General features: G+C 41.9%; 2 protein-coding genes across 6 annotated transcripts in view; one reads left to right on the top strand and one right to left on the bottom strand.

Moving 5' to 3' along the window:
* The window catches only part of gtse1 (G-2 and S-phase expressed 1), a 29,865-nt gene extending 22,581 nt beyond the window's left edge, over positions 1-7,284 (top strand). For all 4 annotated transcript variants that reach the window (XM_070897413.1, XM_070897415.1, XM_070897412.1 and 1 more), the window contains exons 10-11: positions 174-287; positions 6,878-7,284. In XM_070897413.1, the coding sequence (XP_070753514.1) occupies positions 174-287; positions 6,878-6,964 (201 nt within the window). In that variant the 3' untranslated portion in view covers positions 6,965-7,284. The remainder of the gene's footprint in view (positions 1-173; positions 288-6,877) is intronic.
* srr (serine racemase) overlaps positions 1-18,936 on the bottom strand; it is a 43,453-nt gene that overhangs the window by 22,918 nt on the left and 1,599 nt on the right. The window contains exons 2-7 of one of the 2 annotated variants that reach the window (XM_070897416.1): positions 15,445-15,627; positions 14,589-14,767; positions 13,236-13,366; positions 11,999-12,147; positions 11,820-11,909; positions 11,276-11,522 (exon numbers count right to left, since the gene is read on the bottom strand). In XM_070897416.1, the coding sequence (XP_070753517.1) occupies positions 11,284-11,522; positions 11,820-11,909; positions 11,999-12,147; positions 13,236-13,366; positions 14,589-14,767; positions 15,445-15,586 (930 nt within the window). In that variant the 5' untranslated portion in view covers positions 15,587-15,627 and the 3' untranslated portion in view covers positions 11,276-11,283. Of the gene's footprint in view, positions 1-11,275; positions 11,523-11,819; positions 11,910-11,998; positions 12,148-13,235; positions 13,367-14,588; positions 14,768-15,444; positions 15,628-18,936 lie in introns of those variants that run through there. The other variant, XM_070897417.1, reaches the window with a different exon arrangement.

Raw genomic sequence — 18,936 nt, 5'->3', positions numbered from 1 at the left:
GGTAGCTAACTCTGTTCACCGTATTTATCTTTTGTTATTTGATGCACTGCTTTATTTAATAAAACAATTTTTGGAACTGCTTACCTGGCCTATTTGAACAATTAATTGCCCACTGATTGGATAAGACCAATTTCTTACTTCCTTTTCAACCATATTAATTTTTACCCCATTAGAATCTTATAGTTGAAGTTTGTACAAAGAATATGCAAATTGAAGACCGCCCACTTATTGATCTCTCAAACACTCCTGATCTAAAGAGAGTTGCACCAGTGAAGGCTGTTGAACTGGTAAGTTAGTTATTTTCATATTGGTTAGCTTGTTTCAGGCTGCATGAACATGAAACTGTTGTAAATTTAATATGTCAGGGGTTTCTAAACTACAATCCGTGGCCTTCAAATCCCAGGCAATGCAATTCTATTTGTGCTTATTTTTTAACTCTCTGGTTTGACATGAGTTTCATGGATTGGCAGGCTTGGAGAGAATGATCTCATTGGTGGTAAACTCTAAATCAGAACACCAAGATCTGTTGGTATCCCCAGCTTGCAATGTATGCAAATTAAGAATGTTGACTTGTGCTTTATGTGGCTCCATGGTATGCACCTAAATGGCCTACAGACAAGCCACTGAGCACCAAATTGCCAAACCTTGTCATCAGTAGAAAAATAAGAGATAATATCAATCACTTTAGATAAACTGACATTTATACAGTAAAATGTATAAAGAGAAGACTGGTTAATATTTTGGGTGTATTCCCTTTGTGGTCCACACCTGAAATGTTAAATGTTTTCTCTCCTAGATGCGATGGGAAGTGGGACAGCCAGAAGTTGTGGTCCATGTTGGAACCAATGGCATGGGTAGGAAAAGGGCTAAGGTCCTACAGTCAAGAGTTTCAGGAGCTAGGAAATAGATTAAAGAACAGAGTAATCTCTGGATTACTCTGTACCATGTGTTAGTGAATACAGAAACAGGAAGATAATGCTGGTGAATATGTGGCTGGAGAAGTGGTTCAGATTTCTGAGGCAGGAGGGAACCTACTATACAAGTCGGACAGGTTGCACGTGAATAGGGCTGGGATCCGTGTCCTCGCAGGAGATTAACTAGTACTGGGGGGGGAGGGTTTAAACTAATTTGGCAGGGAGAGGGGAACCAGGTTGAAGCAGCAAGGAGGAGAGACCCTAACCCTAATCCTAAATGCATAGAAAACTAGGAGAGAAACGGCAACAAAATAACTAATAGTGCAGAAGGAGCAGGAGTTACATGGAGGAAAAAAGCAAAGCAGACTATCATGGTGTTGGGAATGCATGTGTATTAATGTGAGGTGTTGCAAATAAAGTTGATAAGTTACCACATAGTGGCTATAACTGAGACTCGCTTAAACGTGGCCAAGAATGGAAATGAAACATTCCTGGCTACAATGTATTCAGGAGGGATAGGGAAGGAAAAAAGAATGAAAGAGGGTGGAATGGCAGTATTGATCAAGGAACTGTTGCATTGCTGGGTGTTTACTAGAAACCCAAATAGTGATAAGGAGATAGAGGAGCAAATCTGTGGTAAAATTTCAGAGAAGTGTAAAAATAATAGAGCAGTAACAGGGGACTTCAACTACCCTAAAATAGATTTGGGGGGGAGGGGAAGAAATGGAATGGAAAAAGAGGGTGAAGAATTTCTAAAATTTGTACAGGAGACTTTCTTCAGTGTGTTTCTAGCTCCAATAAAGAAAGAAACCATGCTGGATCTAGTTCTAGGGAATGATGTAGGGCAAGTGCGAGAATATGTGGGTAATAGCGCTTATAATATAATTATGACTTTAGTAGTTATGAAATGGGACAAAGAAAAATCCAAGGTGAAAATGGCCAATTTCAATTTGAGGATCAAATTTCAATTTCAACAGGTGGACTGGAAACTAAAGATTGGCAAAGAAAATAGTAAAGCAGCAATGGCAGGCCTTTAGGGTGGAGATAGTACAAGTACAAACCAAGTATATTCCCATAAGGAGGAAAGACGGGGCATCCAAAGTTAGAACTCCCTGGATAACAAAGGAAATGGAAGTTAAAATAAAACAGAAAAAGGAGGTTTGTGATGAATATCGGGTACAAAATATAGTAGAAAACCAGAGTGCAGGGAAAACTGAAAAAGTATATAAGGGCAAAGAGAATGAGAAAAGTTAGCGGGTAACAGAACAGTATTGAAAGGAATGGTTGGGGCCGATTCAGGACAAAGAAGGAAATCTTCTTGTGGAGGCAGAGGACTTGGCTAAGGCACTGAATGCGTATATGCGTCTGTCTTCATGAAGCGTATGAAGTTAATGTCACCGTAGAGAAGTAGCGAGTTGAGATATTGAATAGGATAAAAATAGATACAGGAGGTGCTAAATAGTTTGGCATCATTGAAGTTAACAAATCACCTGTTCCAGATGGGATGCATCCTAGGTTGCTGAAGGAAGCAAGGTTAGATATGGGAGTGGTGCCTGAGGGCTGGAAGTCTGCAAATGTTGCACCCCAATTCAAAAAAAGGGGAGAGAGATAAACCTGGTAACTACAGTCAAACGTCCATGGTAGGAAAACTACTAGAGACCATAGTCAAGGACACAATTAATTTGTGTGTGTGTGTGTGTGTGTGGGGCACAAGGATCTGCATGTGCATACTCTCAAATCTTTTAAGGTGGCAGGACAAGTTGATAAAGCAGTTGGTGTATGGCTTTGTATGTAGGGGCATTGAATACAAAAACAAGGTCGTCCTGCTAAATCTTTACAAATCACTGGTTAGGCCTCAGCTGGAGTATTGTGTGCAATTCTGGGCACCACACTTAGGAAGGAAGCCTTGGAGAGGATAGAACAAAAGAACTAGGAGCAGGAGTAGGCCATTTGGCCCCTCGAGCCTGCTCTGCCATTTAATACGATCATGGCTGATCTGATCATGGCCTCAGCTCCACTTCCCTGCCCGCTCCCCATAACCCTTTATTCCCTTATCGCTCAAAAATCTGTATCTCCACCTTAAATATATTCAGCCTCCACAGTCTGCCCCAGATTTGCAACCCACAGAAGAAATTCCTCCTCATCAGTTTTAAATGGGCAGCCCCTTATTCTGAGACTATGCCCCCTAGTCTTAGTTTTCCCCCTAAGAGTGGAAATATCCTCTTTGCATCCACCTTGTCGAGCCCCCTCATTATCTTGTACGTTTCAATAAGATCACCTCATTCTTCTGATAGGCTCAACCTACTCAACCTATCTTCATAAGTCAACCCCCTCATCTCCAGAATCAACCTAGTGAACCGTCTCTGAACAGCCTCCAATGCAAGTATATCCTTAAATACGGAGACCAAAACTGTACGCAGTACTCACCAATACCAAGGATTTCTCAGCTTTTATATTCCATCCCCCTTGCAATAAAGACCAACATTCCATTTGCCTTCCTGATTACTTGCTGTACCTGCATACTAACATTTTGTTTCATGCATAAGGACCCCCAGATCACTCTGTACTGTAGCACTTTGCAATTTTTCTTTATTTAAATTATTTGCTTTTCTATTTTTTTTCTGCCAAAGTGGATAACCTCACATTTTCCCACATTATACTCCATCTGCCAAATTTTTGCCCACTCACTTAGCTGGTCTATATCCCTTTGCAGATTTGCTCTCCAACCCATCTTCATCAGCAAACTTAGCTACATGCTAAGAGGCTGCAGGGTGACTTGGACAGGTTAGGTGAGTGGGCAAACACATGGCAGATGCAGTATAATGTTAGATTATCCACTTTAGTGGCAAAAACATGAAGGCAGAATATTATCTGAATGGCGGCAGATTAGGAAAAGGGGAGGTGCAACGAGACCTGGGTGTCATGGTACATCAGTCATTGAAGGTTGGCATGCAGGTGCAGCAGACAGTGAAGAAGACAAATGGTATGTTGGCCTTCATAGCGAGGGGATTTGAGTATAGGAGCAGGGAGGTCTTACTGCAGTTGTACAGGGCCTTGGTGAGGCCTCACCTGGAATATTGTGTTCAGTTCTAGTCTCCTAATCTGAGGAAGGACGTTCTAGCTATTGAGGGAGTGCAGCGAAGGTTCACCAGAATGATTCGCAGGATGGCAGGACTCACTTATGTGGAGAGACTGGATCGACTGGGCCTGTATTCACTGGAGTTTAGAAGAATGAGAGGGGATCTCCTAGAAACATATAAAATTCTGAAGGGACTGGACAGGTTAGATGCAGAAAGAATGTTCCCGATGTTGGGAGAGTCCAGAACCAGGGGTCACAGCCTAAGGATAAGGGATAAGCCATTTAGGACTGATGAGGAGAAATTTCTTCACTCAGAGTTGTTAACCTGTGGAATTCTCTACCGAAGATAGTTGTTGTTGCCACTCCGTTTGATATATAAAAGAGAGAGTTAGATATGGCCCTTATGGCTAAAGGGATCAAGGGGTATGGAGAGAATGCTGGAAAGGGGTACTGAGACAGACTATTATCTGAATGGTGACAGATTAGGAAAAGGGGAGGTGCAACGAGACCTGGGTGTCATGGTACATCAGTCATTGAAGGTTGGCATGCAGGTACAGCAGGCGGTTAAGAAAGCAAATGGCATGTTGGCCTTCATAGCGAGGGGATTTGAGTACAGGGGCAGGGAGGTGTTGCTACAGTTGTACAGGGCCTTGGTGAGGCCACACCTGGAGTATTGTGTACAATTTTGGTCTCCTAACTTGAGGAAGGACATTCTTGCTATTGAGGGAGTGCAGCGAAGGTTCACCAGACTGATTCCGGGATGGCGGGACTGACATATCAAGAAAGACTGGATCAACTGGGCTTGTATTCACTGGAGTTCAGAAGGATGAGAGGGGATCTTCTAGAAACGTTTAAAATTCTGATGGGTTTAGACAGGTTAGATGCAGGAAGAATGTTCCCAATGTTTGGGAAGTTCAGAACCAGGGGTCATAGTCTAAGGATAAGGGGTAAGCCATTTAGGACCGAGATGAGGAGAAACTTCTTCACCCAGAGAGTGGTGAACCTGTGGAATTCACTACCACAGAAAGTTGTTGAAGCCAATTCACTAAATATATTCAAACAGGAGTTCGATGTAGTCCTTACTGCTAGGGGGATCAAGGGGTATGGCGAGAAAGCAGGAATGGGGTACTGAAGTTGCATGTTCAGCTATGATATTGAATGGTGGTGCAGGCTCGAAGGGCTGAATGGCCTACTCCTGCATCTATTTTCTATGTTACATTACACTTGGTCCCATCATCCAAGTCATTAATATAGATTGTAAATAATTGAGGCCCCAACATTGATCCCTGTGGCACCCCACTAGTTACTGTTTGCCAACTGGAAAATGACCCCATTATCCTGACACTCTGTTTTCTGTTAGTTAGCCAATCCTCTGTCCATGTTAATAAATTACCCCCAACCCCATGAACTTTTATCTTGTGCAGTAACCTTTAATGTGGCACTTTATCGAATGCCTTCTGGAAATCCAAATAGCCCATACCCACTGGTTCCCCCTCATCCACCCTGCTCGTTACATCCTCAAAGAACTCCAGCAAATTTGTCAAACATGATTTCCCTTTCATTAAACCGTGTTGACTCTGCTTGATTGAATCATGCTTTTCTGAATGTCCTGCTACTGCTTCCTTAATAATGGACAAACGTTAGGCTAACTGGTCTATGGTTTCCTGCTTTCTGTCTCCCTCCCTCCTTTTTTAAATAGGGGCTTTACATTTGTGGTTTTCCAAGCCGCTGGGACCGCCCCAGAATCCAGGGAATTTTGGTAGATTACAACCAATGCATCCACTATCTCTGCAGCCACTTCTTTTAAGACCCGAAGATGCAAGCCATCAGGTCCAGGGGACTTGTCTGCCTTTTAGTCCCATTATTTTACGAAGTACGACTACTTTAGTAATAGTGGTTGTATTAAGTTCCTCCCTCCCAATACCCCCATGATTATCCACTATTGGGATGTTTTTCATGTCTTCTATTGTGAAGACTGATGCAAAATATTTGTTCAAAGTCTCTGCCATTTCTCTGTTCCCCATTATTAATTTCCCAGTCTCATCCTCCAAGGGAGCAACATTTACTTTAGCCACTTTTTTTTTTTTCCTTTTTATGTACCTGTAGAAATTCCTACTTGTTTTTATATTTTGTGCTAGTTTGCTTTCATAATCTATCTACCCTTTTTTTTTTTTAGTCGTTCTTTGGTGGCTTTTAAAAGTTTCCCAATCCTCAGGCCTCCCACTAGTCTTGGCCACGTTGTATGCCATTGTTTTCAATTTGATCCCATCACTTATTTCCTGAGTTAGCCACGGATGGTTATCCCTTCTCTTAGTCTTTCCTTCTCATTGGAATATATTTTTGTTGAGAGTTATGAAATATCTCAAATGACTGCCACTGCTCATCAGCCGTCCCACACAGTAGGTTTACCGATCATGTGGAGAGATTGGAGAAGCTGGGATTGTTCTCCTTGGAGCAGAGATGGTTAAGGAGAGACCTAATGGAGGTATTCAAAATTATATGGGGCTTTAATCGTGCAAGTGGGAAGAAACTGTTACCTCTGGTAATTAGGTCAGTAACCAGAGCTCATAGATTTAAAATAATTGGCAAAAAAACTAGAGGGGAAATTAGAATTCTCTTCATACTGGGTTGTTGAGATCTGGAATGCACTACCTGAAAGGGTGGTGGTAGCAGATACCATGGCAACTTTCAAAAGGCAATGGGACATGTACTTAAAGTACTCCTTTTGCAGGGTTACAGGGAGAAAGTGGAGATGTGGGACTAACTTGGACAGTTCTTAAGAGCTGACACAGGCATGACAGACCAAATGGCCTCCTGTGCTGTAAGATTCTATATTGGCTGTATACTTTAACTTTTCCTAAAAGTAAAACATATTCTATTTTAGCTTATAGATTTCAGCTCTCCTCTGATTATGTTGAGCCCTGCAAACAAGGAAAATGTGGATGTGAACTCTCCTTTGCTGAAGTTTTAATGTCTCCTTTTGTGATCTACAGTTACTTTACATATTACTGCCTTAAGATTGCTTCAATCTTGTTCTTCAAACTGCTTTGTTCTCGTGTTATGTAATTTACTTTGAGTGTAAGCCTACAAATTCCTTATTTCTAAGTCAATGGTTGGCTGAAATAATATGTCAGTGTCTTTTTCTTTGTATTATTGTCAATGTATCTTTGGACTATAATATTTAAAATTAACCCTAACCCTAAAGTTGTACTTGCCATATTTTTCCTCGGTAGGTCAGTGAATTTTGTTTTGTGATTTTAAAAAATTGTTTTAAAATTGAATAAAAGCCTAATCAAATAATTAAAATGTGAACGTGTACTTTTTCAAGTTATTGTCCTGATGCCCCTTCCAATTTAGTGTGTATGGATTTTCTTGTTGAAATGGTTACAATTTCAAAGCTGTATTACTGTAACTAGATAGTTAGAACATAATATTTTAGAAAGTGGGTCCCTTACTATTGCATTGAAAGTATTTATAGCAAACTTTAAGCAGGGCCTTGGTATTAGCCTGTTGACGTTCTGTAAACTGAAAAGTTGCAGACAGTCACGGGTTTAGTGCAGCACCACGCACTTGTTACATCTTGTGTTGAGATCCTGTCGTAAAATATAAGTATGGCAGGACATTTTAATGTACAAGTTGACTATAAAAGACACTAAAGCTAAACTGGGCTCTTGCCTTTTAAAAGGAGAGAAAACTTTAAACTTCTATTACGAGCTGCAGTACAATGTTTGTATTTTCTTCCCAACTGCAATTAATATATAGCAAACCTTCTAAAAGGTTCCAAGTTAACCTTTTTCTAGACTAGATAAACTACCGTAAGTATTGAGATTCTCCATTCTATAAAAATATTGCTGGCTGTGTTAATGGTCACCTAATTCTCCTGTAGCAGTTGTAAGATTTCTAAATCTCTGGCATTAAATTGACAGCAAGACCAATTATTTTATTTTAAAACAATTTGGAATAGTTGCACATCTATCAGCAATAGTCGGTTATCCTACGGATATACTTAGTTACAACAGATACAATGATGTTACAATAATGATTTATAAAAAGGTCTTGGATCTGGCCTGAAGACGGCGCAGGTTCCCACTGGTTCTGTAGTTTAGTTCCACTCCAGCGGGGAGCTTGTTGATTGTGAGGTGGAGCATGGCGGTGAGAAAGATTGAGAAGAGGGTTGAGGTGATGACTCAGCCCTGTTTGACCCCGGTCCGGACGTGAATTGGGTTTGTGATGGATCAGTTGGTAAGGATCACGGCCTGCATGTCGTCATGGAGCAGGCGGAGGATGGTGCCAAACTTTTGGGGACATCCGAAATGGAGGAGGACACTCCATAGACCCTCGAGGTTGACAGTGTCAAAGGCCTTTGTAAGGTCGAAGAAGGCCATGTATAAGGGCTGGCGCTGTTCTCTGCATTTTTCCTGTAGCTGTCGCGCTGCAAAAATCATGTCCATTATGCCCGGTAGGGGACGAAATCTGCACTGTGACTCCAGGAGGAGCTCCTCGGCCAGGGGAAGAAGACGGTTGAGGAGGACTCTTGCGACGACTTTCCCATTGGCTGATAGCAGGGAGATTCCTCTGTAGTTGCGGCAGTCAGACTTGTCCCCTTTTTTTTTTTAAAGATGGTCACGATTATTGCATCTCTGAGATCCCCAGCATGCTCTCCTCCCTCCCAGATGATAGAGATGTCATGTATTCGTGCCAACAGTGCCTCTCCGCCATACTTTAATGCCTCAGCAGGGATTCCGTCCGCACCCGTAGCCTTGTTTTTGAGCTGTCTTATGGCTTTTCCTACTTCGTGCAGTGTTGGGGTCTCACTGAGGTGGTGGCTGGTAGCATGCTGCGGGATGGAGTCGAGAACACTCGAGTCAAAGGCCAAGTCTCGATTGAGGAGATCTTTGAACCTCTGTCGTCGAGCTACAGTAGCCCGACGACGCCTGCGTCTGCGCACATATACAGGCCGCACTCTAGGACATCGTCGATGTATTTACTATGGCATACGAAAGCATGGGCCTTGCGCTAAACATCCATAAGACAAAGGTCCTCCACCAGCCTGTCCTCACCGCACAGCACTGTCCCCCAGTCATCAAGATCCATGGCATGGCCCTGGATACCGTGGACCACTTCCCATATCTCGGGAGCCTCCTATCAATAAGAGCAGGTGTAGACGATGAGATCCAACACCGCCTCCAGTGTGCCAGTGCAGCCTTCGGTCGCATGAGAAAAAGTGTTTGAAGACCAGGCCCTCTAAATTGCCACCAAGGTCATGGTCTACAGGGCTGTAGTAATACCTGCCCTCCTGTATGGCTCCGAGACATGGGCCATGTACATAGACACCAAGTTGCTGTAGAAATATCACCAACGATGTCTCCGCAAGATCCTACAAATCCCCTGGGAGGACAGGCGCACCAACATCAGCGTCCTCCATTCAGGCTAACATCCCCAGCATTGAAGCACTGACCACACTCTATCAGCTCTGCTGGGCAGGCCGCATGCCAGACACGAGACTCCAAAAGCAAGTGCTCTACTCTGAGCTCCTCCATGGCAAACGAGCCAAAGGTGGGCAGCAGAAACGCTACAAGTACACCCTCAAAGCCTCCCTGATAAAATGCAACGTCCCCACTGACACCTGGGTGGCCCTGGCCCAAGACCGCCCTAATTGGAGGAAGTGCATCCAAGAGGGCGCTGAGCAACTCTAGTCTCAACGCCGAGAGCATGTAGAAATCAAGCGCAGACAGCGGAAAGAGCGTGTGGCGAACCAGTCCCACCCACCCCTTCCCTCAACGACTATTGCACCTGTGACAGAGTCTGTGGCTCTCTTATTGGACTGTTCAGCTTCCAAAGAACTCACTTCAGGAGTGGAAGCAAGTCTTCCTCGATTCCGAGGGACTGCCTATGATAAGGTATACGTCACTTCCTTCTGGCAAAGCACATGGCCTGCTTCTTAATCTGTAGAAGAAGGTCCTGCTTTTGCCATGTGCTTAAGAAAAGAAAACCAGCAATAAGAACATAAGAACATAAGAATTAGAAATGGGAGTAGGCCATCTAGCCCCTCGAGCCTGTTCCGCCATTCAAAAAGATCATGGCTGATCTGGCTGTGGACTCTGCTCCCCATAACCCTTAATTCCCTTATTGGTTAAAAATCTATCTATCTGTGACTTGAATACATTCAACGAGCTAGCCTCAACTGCTTCCTTGGGCAGAGAATTCCACAGATTCACAACCCTCTGGGAGAAGAAATTCCTTCTCAACTCTGTTTTAAATTGGCTCCCCCGTATTTTGAGGCTGTGCCCCCTAGTTCTAGTCTCCCCGACCAGTGGAAACAACCTCTCTGCCTCTATCTTGTCTATCCCTTTCATTATTTTAAATGTTTCTATAAGATCACCCCTCATCCTTCTGAACTCCCAACGAGTAAAGACCCAGTCTACTCAATCTATCATCATATGGTAACCCCCTCATCTCCGGAATCAGCCTAGTGAATCGTCTCTGTACCCCCTCCAAGGCTAGTATATCCTTCCTTAAGTAAGGTGACAAACTGCACGCAGTACTCCAGGTGCGGCCTCACCAATACCCTGTACAGTTGCAGCAGGACCTCCCTGCTTTTGTACTCCATTCCTCTCGCAATGAAGGCCAACATTCCATTCGCCTTCCTGATTATCTGCTGCACCTGCAAACTAACTTTTTTGGGGATTCATGCACAAGGACCCCCAGGTCCCTCTGCACCGCAGCATGTTGTAATTTCTCCCCAGTCAAATAATAATCCCGTTTACTGTTTTTTTTTTTTCCCAAGATGGATGACCTCACATTTTCCGACATTGTATTGCATCTGCCAAACCTTAGCCCATTCGCTTAACCTATCTAAATCTCTTTGCAGCCTCTCTGTGTCCTCTTTGGCTTGACTTTTTATATCCCTTAAGGCCATTGTTTCTCAGAGCCTCAGGATTGGGTATGGTTTCCAGGGTTGTTCCTGATTGGCTTCTCCTCATACATGTGTCTGTCTGGAGTCCCGGTGCCATTCCTTGATTAGGTTAATGGCTTTCCAATTAACATCTTTTCTAATTTGGTGAGTTTCAAAGCCATGCTTCCTTTGTTCCTTGAGCTCTACCCAGCCAGAGGAGACATGAACTTGGGAAAATTATCCATTTTTTTTTGTTTCAAAACTGCAGCCTTTCCATATAATCTACACCTTTTTTTAACATGTTATATACAGAATCAATTTTATCATTACTCAACACTTTTATTCTTGCAGACTGACACAATTATTTAATTACAAGGTGTCTTTTCATTTTTAATCTAATGAATAATGTGACAAAGCTCTTCAGGACTGACATTTCCTCCAGTTATTATGATCACAACAGTCTTTCCTTTAAGATTAATTTTCTCTCCTACAATGGCAGCAAAAGCAGCTGCTCCTGAGGGTTCAACGACCAAGCCAAACTTGTATAGCATGGAAACAGCTGCTTTTATTTCATCATCTGAAACCAAGAGGATTTCCTTCACGTGTTGTCTGCAAATCTGGAATGCATTTGAACCTGTTCAATGAAAAGTTTGAGAAACACTGCTAAATAAAATATTTCTACTAGTTTGCATGACTGAATATTAAGTTAAACATTTTATTTTCTCCTGTAATGCTGGGTTTTGATGCCTATAATTGTTTGCATTGCAATGTATCTCGAGTCTTGCTGTGCAGCTACTAAATTTTTAAAACATAGACCAGTAAATTAGAATTTAACAAATATACAGAACCTCTAAAATAACCTGCTTTTTGCAATCCTGATGTTCAAGTCCTCACCATCAGAAGCTAGGGCTGTATATTTTCTTTCACGTACCTGCAAATGGGGGAGCAAGTCCTATGGCAATGCTCTTTGCATCCATAAACACTGGCTTGTTTTCACTAAAGCTTCTGTACATGGTGCAAGCTGATGAGAGAACATAATTTGTGAAAGTGGTGCTTTCAAAATACTTGATCGCTGGAATTAGATTTATAGTTTTGAAGTATGAGTGTTACCTTCCTTTGGTTCTACTCCATATACACTTGTGGTTGTACAACCAGATAGTTTGATAGCAGCTGCCACCCCTGCAAGCAAACCACCACCTCCGCAACAAACTACCACCACATCAGGGTTTGGAATTTCTTCAAGAATCTCCAGGCCGATGCTAATAAAATGCAAAATGAGACATTCTAGGTTTAGAACAGTAGTGTCGGTGTTCTCGATTTAGGCCAGGATCAAAATGCTGACCACATTCGACTAGCTCTGTTAGGCAGGCCACATTGTCTGCATACCTGACAAAAGACTCCCAAAGCAAGCGTTCTACTCAGAACTCCTACACGGCAAGCAAGCCCCAGGTGCGCAGAGGAAATGTTTCAAGGACCCCCTCAAAGCCTCCTTGATAAAGTGCAACATCCCCACTGATACCTGGGAGTCCCTGGCCAAAGACCGCCCTAAGTGGAGGAAGAGCATCGGGGAGGGTGCTGAGCACCTCGGGTCTCATTGCCAAGCGCAGGCAGCGGCAGGAGCGTACGGCAAACCAGACTGTCCCACCTGTGACAGAGACTGTAATGCCTGGACTGTATTAGACTGTACAGTCATCTGGGAACTCACTTTTAGAGTGGAAGCAAGTCTTCCTCGATTTCAAGGGACTGCCTATTATGTTAGTTTCCATTTTAATATTTTGGAAGTAAAATGTTTAATGTTTGCACTGATTAGTTGGGTTGCTTACTGAAATATGTGCTCAGTTTGGTGACTTCATTCTCAACTTCTACAGGTTTTGTTATGCATGTGAACTGTGACATAAGTATAGTATGTCTTGAAGTTAGTATGTTGCTATTAAACATTTAACAAAACACTTGTTCTATATAGATGCAATTAGCAAACTCTTAAGAAATCACGCTTCATGTGTAACTTTGGCACTAGCTAATTGTTTAATGGATTAATAATTTCCTTCTAAGACTAGCCAGGATAAATTGTTGCTCAGCACAGCTTGGATATGATCATTAAGTGTATCATAGACTGATGGGATATAATTCTCCTGTATGTCCATTGTGACAGCTTCAAGAGATCATGTGAAGGTCAGACATTCTCTCTGTTGGGGAGTACTGCATCCATCGTAGTCAATAATTCTATAGGGGGAGTGAGGATGCCTGGAATAAGACACCTTGTCCCCTGATGTGATGCAGCACATAAAGAAAAATACTTTGTATCTACACCATTTATTTTAAAAAAACAATTTGAGAAACTTGTTACCTTCCATGGCCAGCAATCAAATCTATGTCATCAAATGGGTGCATGAAAATCATGTTCTGATCCTTAACAAATTGTTCCACTGTTGGCAATAATGACTTGGATGGCATCTGCTCAACTTCTACACCATAACTCTAGGTTGTAATATAAAAATGTGCAGAATTAAAATTACTAATGCCACTATGGTAACCACAATAAAAATATCCCATTTATTAAGGCCTGTGGAGAAACTCTTACACGCTCAATTAGCTGGTGACGCATGTTTCCTAATTACAGAAGTGTTATACCGTGGCATCACTCTTCAAAATGTTGAGCCTAGCTGCTGGTGGTACATTTCATTTTTTTATGTGTAAATTTTGAAGTCGTTTAATGACAAAACAAAATTGTGCATAGAAGTTCTGAATATAATGACCTTGGCTCAAATCAAGTTCAGATACTCTAAGTCAAAATCCAAGTTGGCCAGAAGAGTCTTAAAATATATCTTACCAAAATACTTTTGTACCACTTTAAATATATCTAAGATGGTCATCAACAGCATTTTATTATTTTGAAAGTGTTGGAGTTACCACCACATTTTATGTCATTGTTCCCCACCAAATCTGTACTTTTTAAACTGCAATGGAGCAGAAACCAAGACCAAACTAAACCGCAATAGTGACGCGTCACATTTTTGGAACTTATCCCTATTTTTAGTATGTTTCCTTTGCTGCCATCATTCCCCATCAAAATATGCAAGTATAGCATTTTAGACTTTTGCCTATAAATTCTTAATCTGTCTACTTGGACAATCTGATATGCTCTTTTTCCTCTCTCCAACTGTACAGGGAACCATGTTTCCTCTGATTTGTACCTCCACCTGATGATAGTCACATCAAGGCTGCTGTGTAGGTAATCAGAGGCACAGACCTGTATCAATACCACTGGGAAAATATAAATCCTACAATCGCTCCCTCCTTGCCACTATTAAAATCGAGACCAGCTCCATTGTCTTTTACTCTAACGATTTCTTTTCTAACACCTCAACTACATAGCTCCATACATTCCTGTCTTTCCACCTTATTGCATTCTTCAGACTTTTAAAACTCCGGCTTAGTCATCTGTCACTACTTCTTCATGTACTTTGCACTCTCTGACTATTCAACCATGGTAGTGTTCTACACCGTGAGCCTTGTCCTTTTGCAATGACAAGATATGATTGTCTACATGAGCTGATGTCGCTATAGCAATGGTCACCCCCTTCACTTCCAGCAAAGCAGCCTTTTCCTTTTCTTGTTTTTAGACACACCAAAGGTGTAGATTCACTTCAAAGTTATCATTTCCTAAAGTTCATCAATAAATATGTATATTCATGCTTACAGCAATTATGGCAGTCCTTGATGCTGGTGCTGTGTCTGCCATTAGTACTTTTGCTTGATGCCCAAAGTGCTTTGAAGCATAAGCAAATGCTTTCCCATAATTTCCTGCTGACATTGTGATGAAAGGCCCACTTTCTCTTCTAGAAAACTGATTAGCTACTCCTCTGATCTTGAATGAACCTGTAAAAGAATTCAGAATGTATGTTTTATCAGCACAAAAAGGCCTATAAAACTACGTGTGACATTGAATGCTTCAAAATCAGCTCTCCTTTTCTGAGCAACTTTAAAAGCAGTAATATTCTGATGGGAGTATTAAGCTCATTAAATTAATTTATATTCATCAATTTATCCACAAACAAATGAGTCAGCCAGGAACATTTAAAGTGCAGTTACAACTCAACAGTTGAAAAGATTCCTATACAATAATAGTTTAAAATACATCTGTAAATAAATTTATTAGGGATTTCCATTCCATATTTTATTATATTTCACTTAGTAATGAATTACTGGCTAAGAATAGCTATGTAGTTTAATCAGATTTTGGTTTCATAAAAGGCTAATTATTACACTCAAAATGGTTCACTTACCACTTGTTTAATTTTTTGGCTTACTTTATTTTTTGGTCATTTTTCAGTTTCAGAAATTCATTTTATTTGATCAAAAACACCAATTTCAAAATATATTCCATTGTGTTTTTACCAGTTTAATCAGTAACTCTGGAATGGTAATAATAATGCATAAATGTGTTCCCCCCCCACCCCTTAGTTTAAAAAAAAAAGAGAAATTCAGTCATTTTACAGTATTGCAGCACATGGAATACACAGGCACAACACATCGTAAGCCCCCACAGTACTGACCTGTTGTCTGCATGTTTTCGAGCTTCATGTACAGATTACAGTTGATTTCAATTGGAATTGCCCCATGAGGCAGATGAATCAGAGGAGTTTTGATAATTTGCAAAGTGCTCCTTTTTACTGTCTCCTTGGCTTCCTGCAACATCTATATGCTCAGTAATGTTTGTGCTTCTTCCATTTCTGGTGCTATTGTGAATTGAAAAGCATGGAAGTGTATTTATAACTTTTTTAGTGAATTGGCATCTGCCTCATTCCTATCTTCAAAGCTCCAACAAAACTCTACCAGGAGATTTTAATTCACTATCACGAATCGGACTCAGTTTTTGACTAGGTTTTACTACAACTCAGATTCAGATGGCCATTTAAAGTCTTCTCGTGCATTACATGCTCAAGTGATGAATTAACTTTTTATTTCCAGTTTTCTTTCCTGAATGTGTTGAATCATGTTGGGATATGTGCAATGAGTGCATCGTCTTCAAATTCCTCCACCACTTCAGTCCCACCCTATCTCTGCAGCCTTCTCCAGTTGAATGCCCTCTCCCTATTCTTCAGGCCTCCAACTCTAGCCTTTGTGCCTCTAACCTGCCCTTCACTCCATTGTTGGCAAATCTTTCAGGCACCATGACCTTACATGTTAGATCCCTCCTCTTCTCCAATTCTCTTTCAAGATTCTTTTTTTTTTACTGAACCTTTGGCCCTCTCTTCTATCTCCTGGCATAGCTTGGCATTCCTCTATTTTATTTGTTTCCTTCTCCCTCTCTGTAATGTTCCTCGGGTGTTTTCTATGTTAAGGATGTTATCTAAATGCAAGTTGTTACCTGAACCTCTTGTTACCCTACCCAAATGGTCATTCATTATGTATGAGCATAGACAAGTGGTGGAAAGTTTTATGATTGTGAGGAACAGTGCAGCTGTGTTATGCCATTCTCAGCTGTCATCCACACATACTTTTCAGTCAGAGTCGTTCGAGAGCAATCATAAGCCGCAATCCTAGATGATCCCCCCCCCTCGCCACCTCCACCTCCTCATCCCCATCCTGCTAGCCCAGGGAACACTTGCCACTACCCCAGCTAAGTTCACTTATTGCTGAGTTGTTAATTTCTGATTCCATATTTTTGACATCTAGTTTCACCAGTACGCTCACTTGGTATTGATTTCTGTGGTAACTTTCTTTTGTCTTTAAACTATTTGTTGAAATGTACCATGAGCAGTGGGTGTGGGGAGGTCATTGGTCTAAGAAGAGGAGCAATCTCATCATTAATCTGAAGATTTATATTCATGTTTAAATTGTTTACCTTCCTCCAGATTGGAAAAGGCAGCCCTTGTCAACTCTACTTTATTTCTAATGGTACTTAATGCAAATACATGTACAATAATTCTTCTTTGTTAGCTCCTATATCTGAAGAAATTAAAATGCCTAAGTATTTGGCATTTCAGGGCACAATCATTTGATAGGGATTTGTATGCAGTCAGGAGGGGAGGATGCCAAACCTCATCAACTTGTTATTGAGCAAGCTGAGCAGCAATCAGCCTTACTGTAAGCAAGTCTCTTTGTCAAGATGCTCATATATATAAAGGACCTGGATTAAACACTTGGTGACAAGTTAGCCTGTTATACAGCATTGGACTTTAAGGTCTACAACATCAAGCTGGCTGCCATGTTACAAGCTGAGCTTGTAACCTTCCACCACACTGAAAGTAAATGTCTGCCATACACCTGATGAGCACTCTCTTGTACTCTCAAAAATGTTTTTTTTTACAAATCTCATGGGTATAGAAACATAGAAAATAGGTGCAGGAGTAGGCCATTCGGCCCTTCGAGCCTGCACCGCCATTGAATGAGTTCCTGGCTGAACATGCAACCTCAGTACCCCATTCCTGCTTTCTCGCCATACCCCTTGATCCCCCTAGTAGAAAGGACTACATCTAACTCCTTTTTGAATATATTTAGTGAATTGGCCTCAACAACTTTCTGTGGTAGAGAATTCCACAGGTTCACCACTCTCTGGGTGAAGAAGTTTCTCCTCATCTCAGTCCTAAATGGCTTACCCCTTATCCTTAGACTGTGACCCCTGGTTCTGGACTTCCCCAACATTGGGAACATTCTTCCTGCATCAACCCATCAGAATTTTAAACGTTTCTATGAGATCCCCTCTGATTCTTCTGAACTCCAGTGATTACAAGCCCAGTTGATCCAGTCTTTCTTGATATGTCAGTCCCGCCATCCCGGGAATCAGTCTGGTGAACCTTCGCTGCACTCCCTCAATAGCAAGAATGTCCTTCCTCAAGTTAGGAGACCAAAACTGTACACAATACTCCAGGTGTGGCCTCACCAAGGCCCTGTACAACTGTAGCAACACCTCCCTGCCCCTGTACTCAAATCCCCTCGCTATGAAGGCCAACATGCCATTTGCTTTCTTAACTGCCTGCTGTACCTGCATGCCAACCTTCAATGACTGATGTACCATGACACCCAGGTCTCGATGAACCTCCCCTTTTCCTAATCCGGCACCATTCAGATAATAGTCTGTCTCTCTGTTTTTTACAACCAAAGTGGATAACGTTACATTTATCCACATTATACTTCATCTGCCATGCATTTGCCCACTCACCTAACCTATCCAAGTCACTCTGCAGCTTCATAGCAGCTCCTCGCAGCTCACACTGCCACCCAACTTAGTATCATCTGCAAATTTGGAGATACTACATTTAATCCCCTCGTCTAAATCATTAATGTACAACGTAAACAGCTGGGGCCCCAGCACAGAACCTTGCGGTGCCCCACTAGTCACTGCCTGCCATTCTGAAAAGTACCCATTTACTCCTACTCCTTGCTTCCTGTCTGCCAACCAGTTCTCAATGCATGTCAGCACACTACCCCCAATCCCATGTGCTTTAACTTTGCACATTAATCTCTTGTGTGGGACCTTGTCGAAAGCCTTCTGAAAGTCCAAATATACCACATCAACTGGTTCTCCCTTGTCCACTCTACTGGAAACATCCTCAAAAAATTCCAGAAGATTTGTCAAGCATGATTTCCCTTTCACAAATCCATGCTGACTTGGACCTATCATGTCACATCACCTCTTTCCAAATGCGCTGCTATGACATTCTTAATAATTGATTCCATCACTTTACACACTACCGATGTCAGGCTGACCGGTCTATAATTCCCTGTTTTCTCTCTCCCTCCTTTTTTTAAAAGTGGGGTTACATTGGCTACCCTCCACTCCATAGGAACTGATCCAGAGTCTATGGAATGTTGGAAAATGACTGTCAATGCATCCGCTATTTCCAAGGCCACCTCCTTAAATACTCTGGGATGCAGACCATCAGGCCCTGGGGATTTATCGGCCTTTAATCCCATCAATTTCCCCAACACAATTTCCCAACTCAGTTCCTCCTTCTTACTGGACCCTCTGACCCCTTTTATATCCGGAAGGTTGTTTGTGTCCTCCTGAGTGAATACCGAACCAAAGTACTTGTTCAATTGGT

Source organism: Pristiophorus japonicus, chromosome 13 (assembly GCF_044704955.1).
Source record: "Pristiophorus japonicus isolate sPriJap1 chromosome 13, sPriJap1.hap1, whole genome shotgun sequence".
Classification (NCBI taxonomy): domain Eukaryota; kingdom Metazoa; phylum Chordata; class Chondrichthyes; family Pristiophoridae; genus Pristiophorus; species Pristiophorus japonicus.
This window is presented reverse-complemented; position numbering and strand designations above follow the sequence as displayed.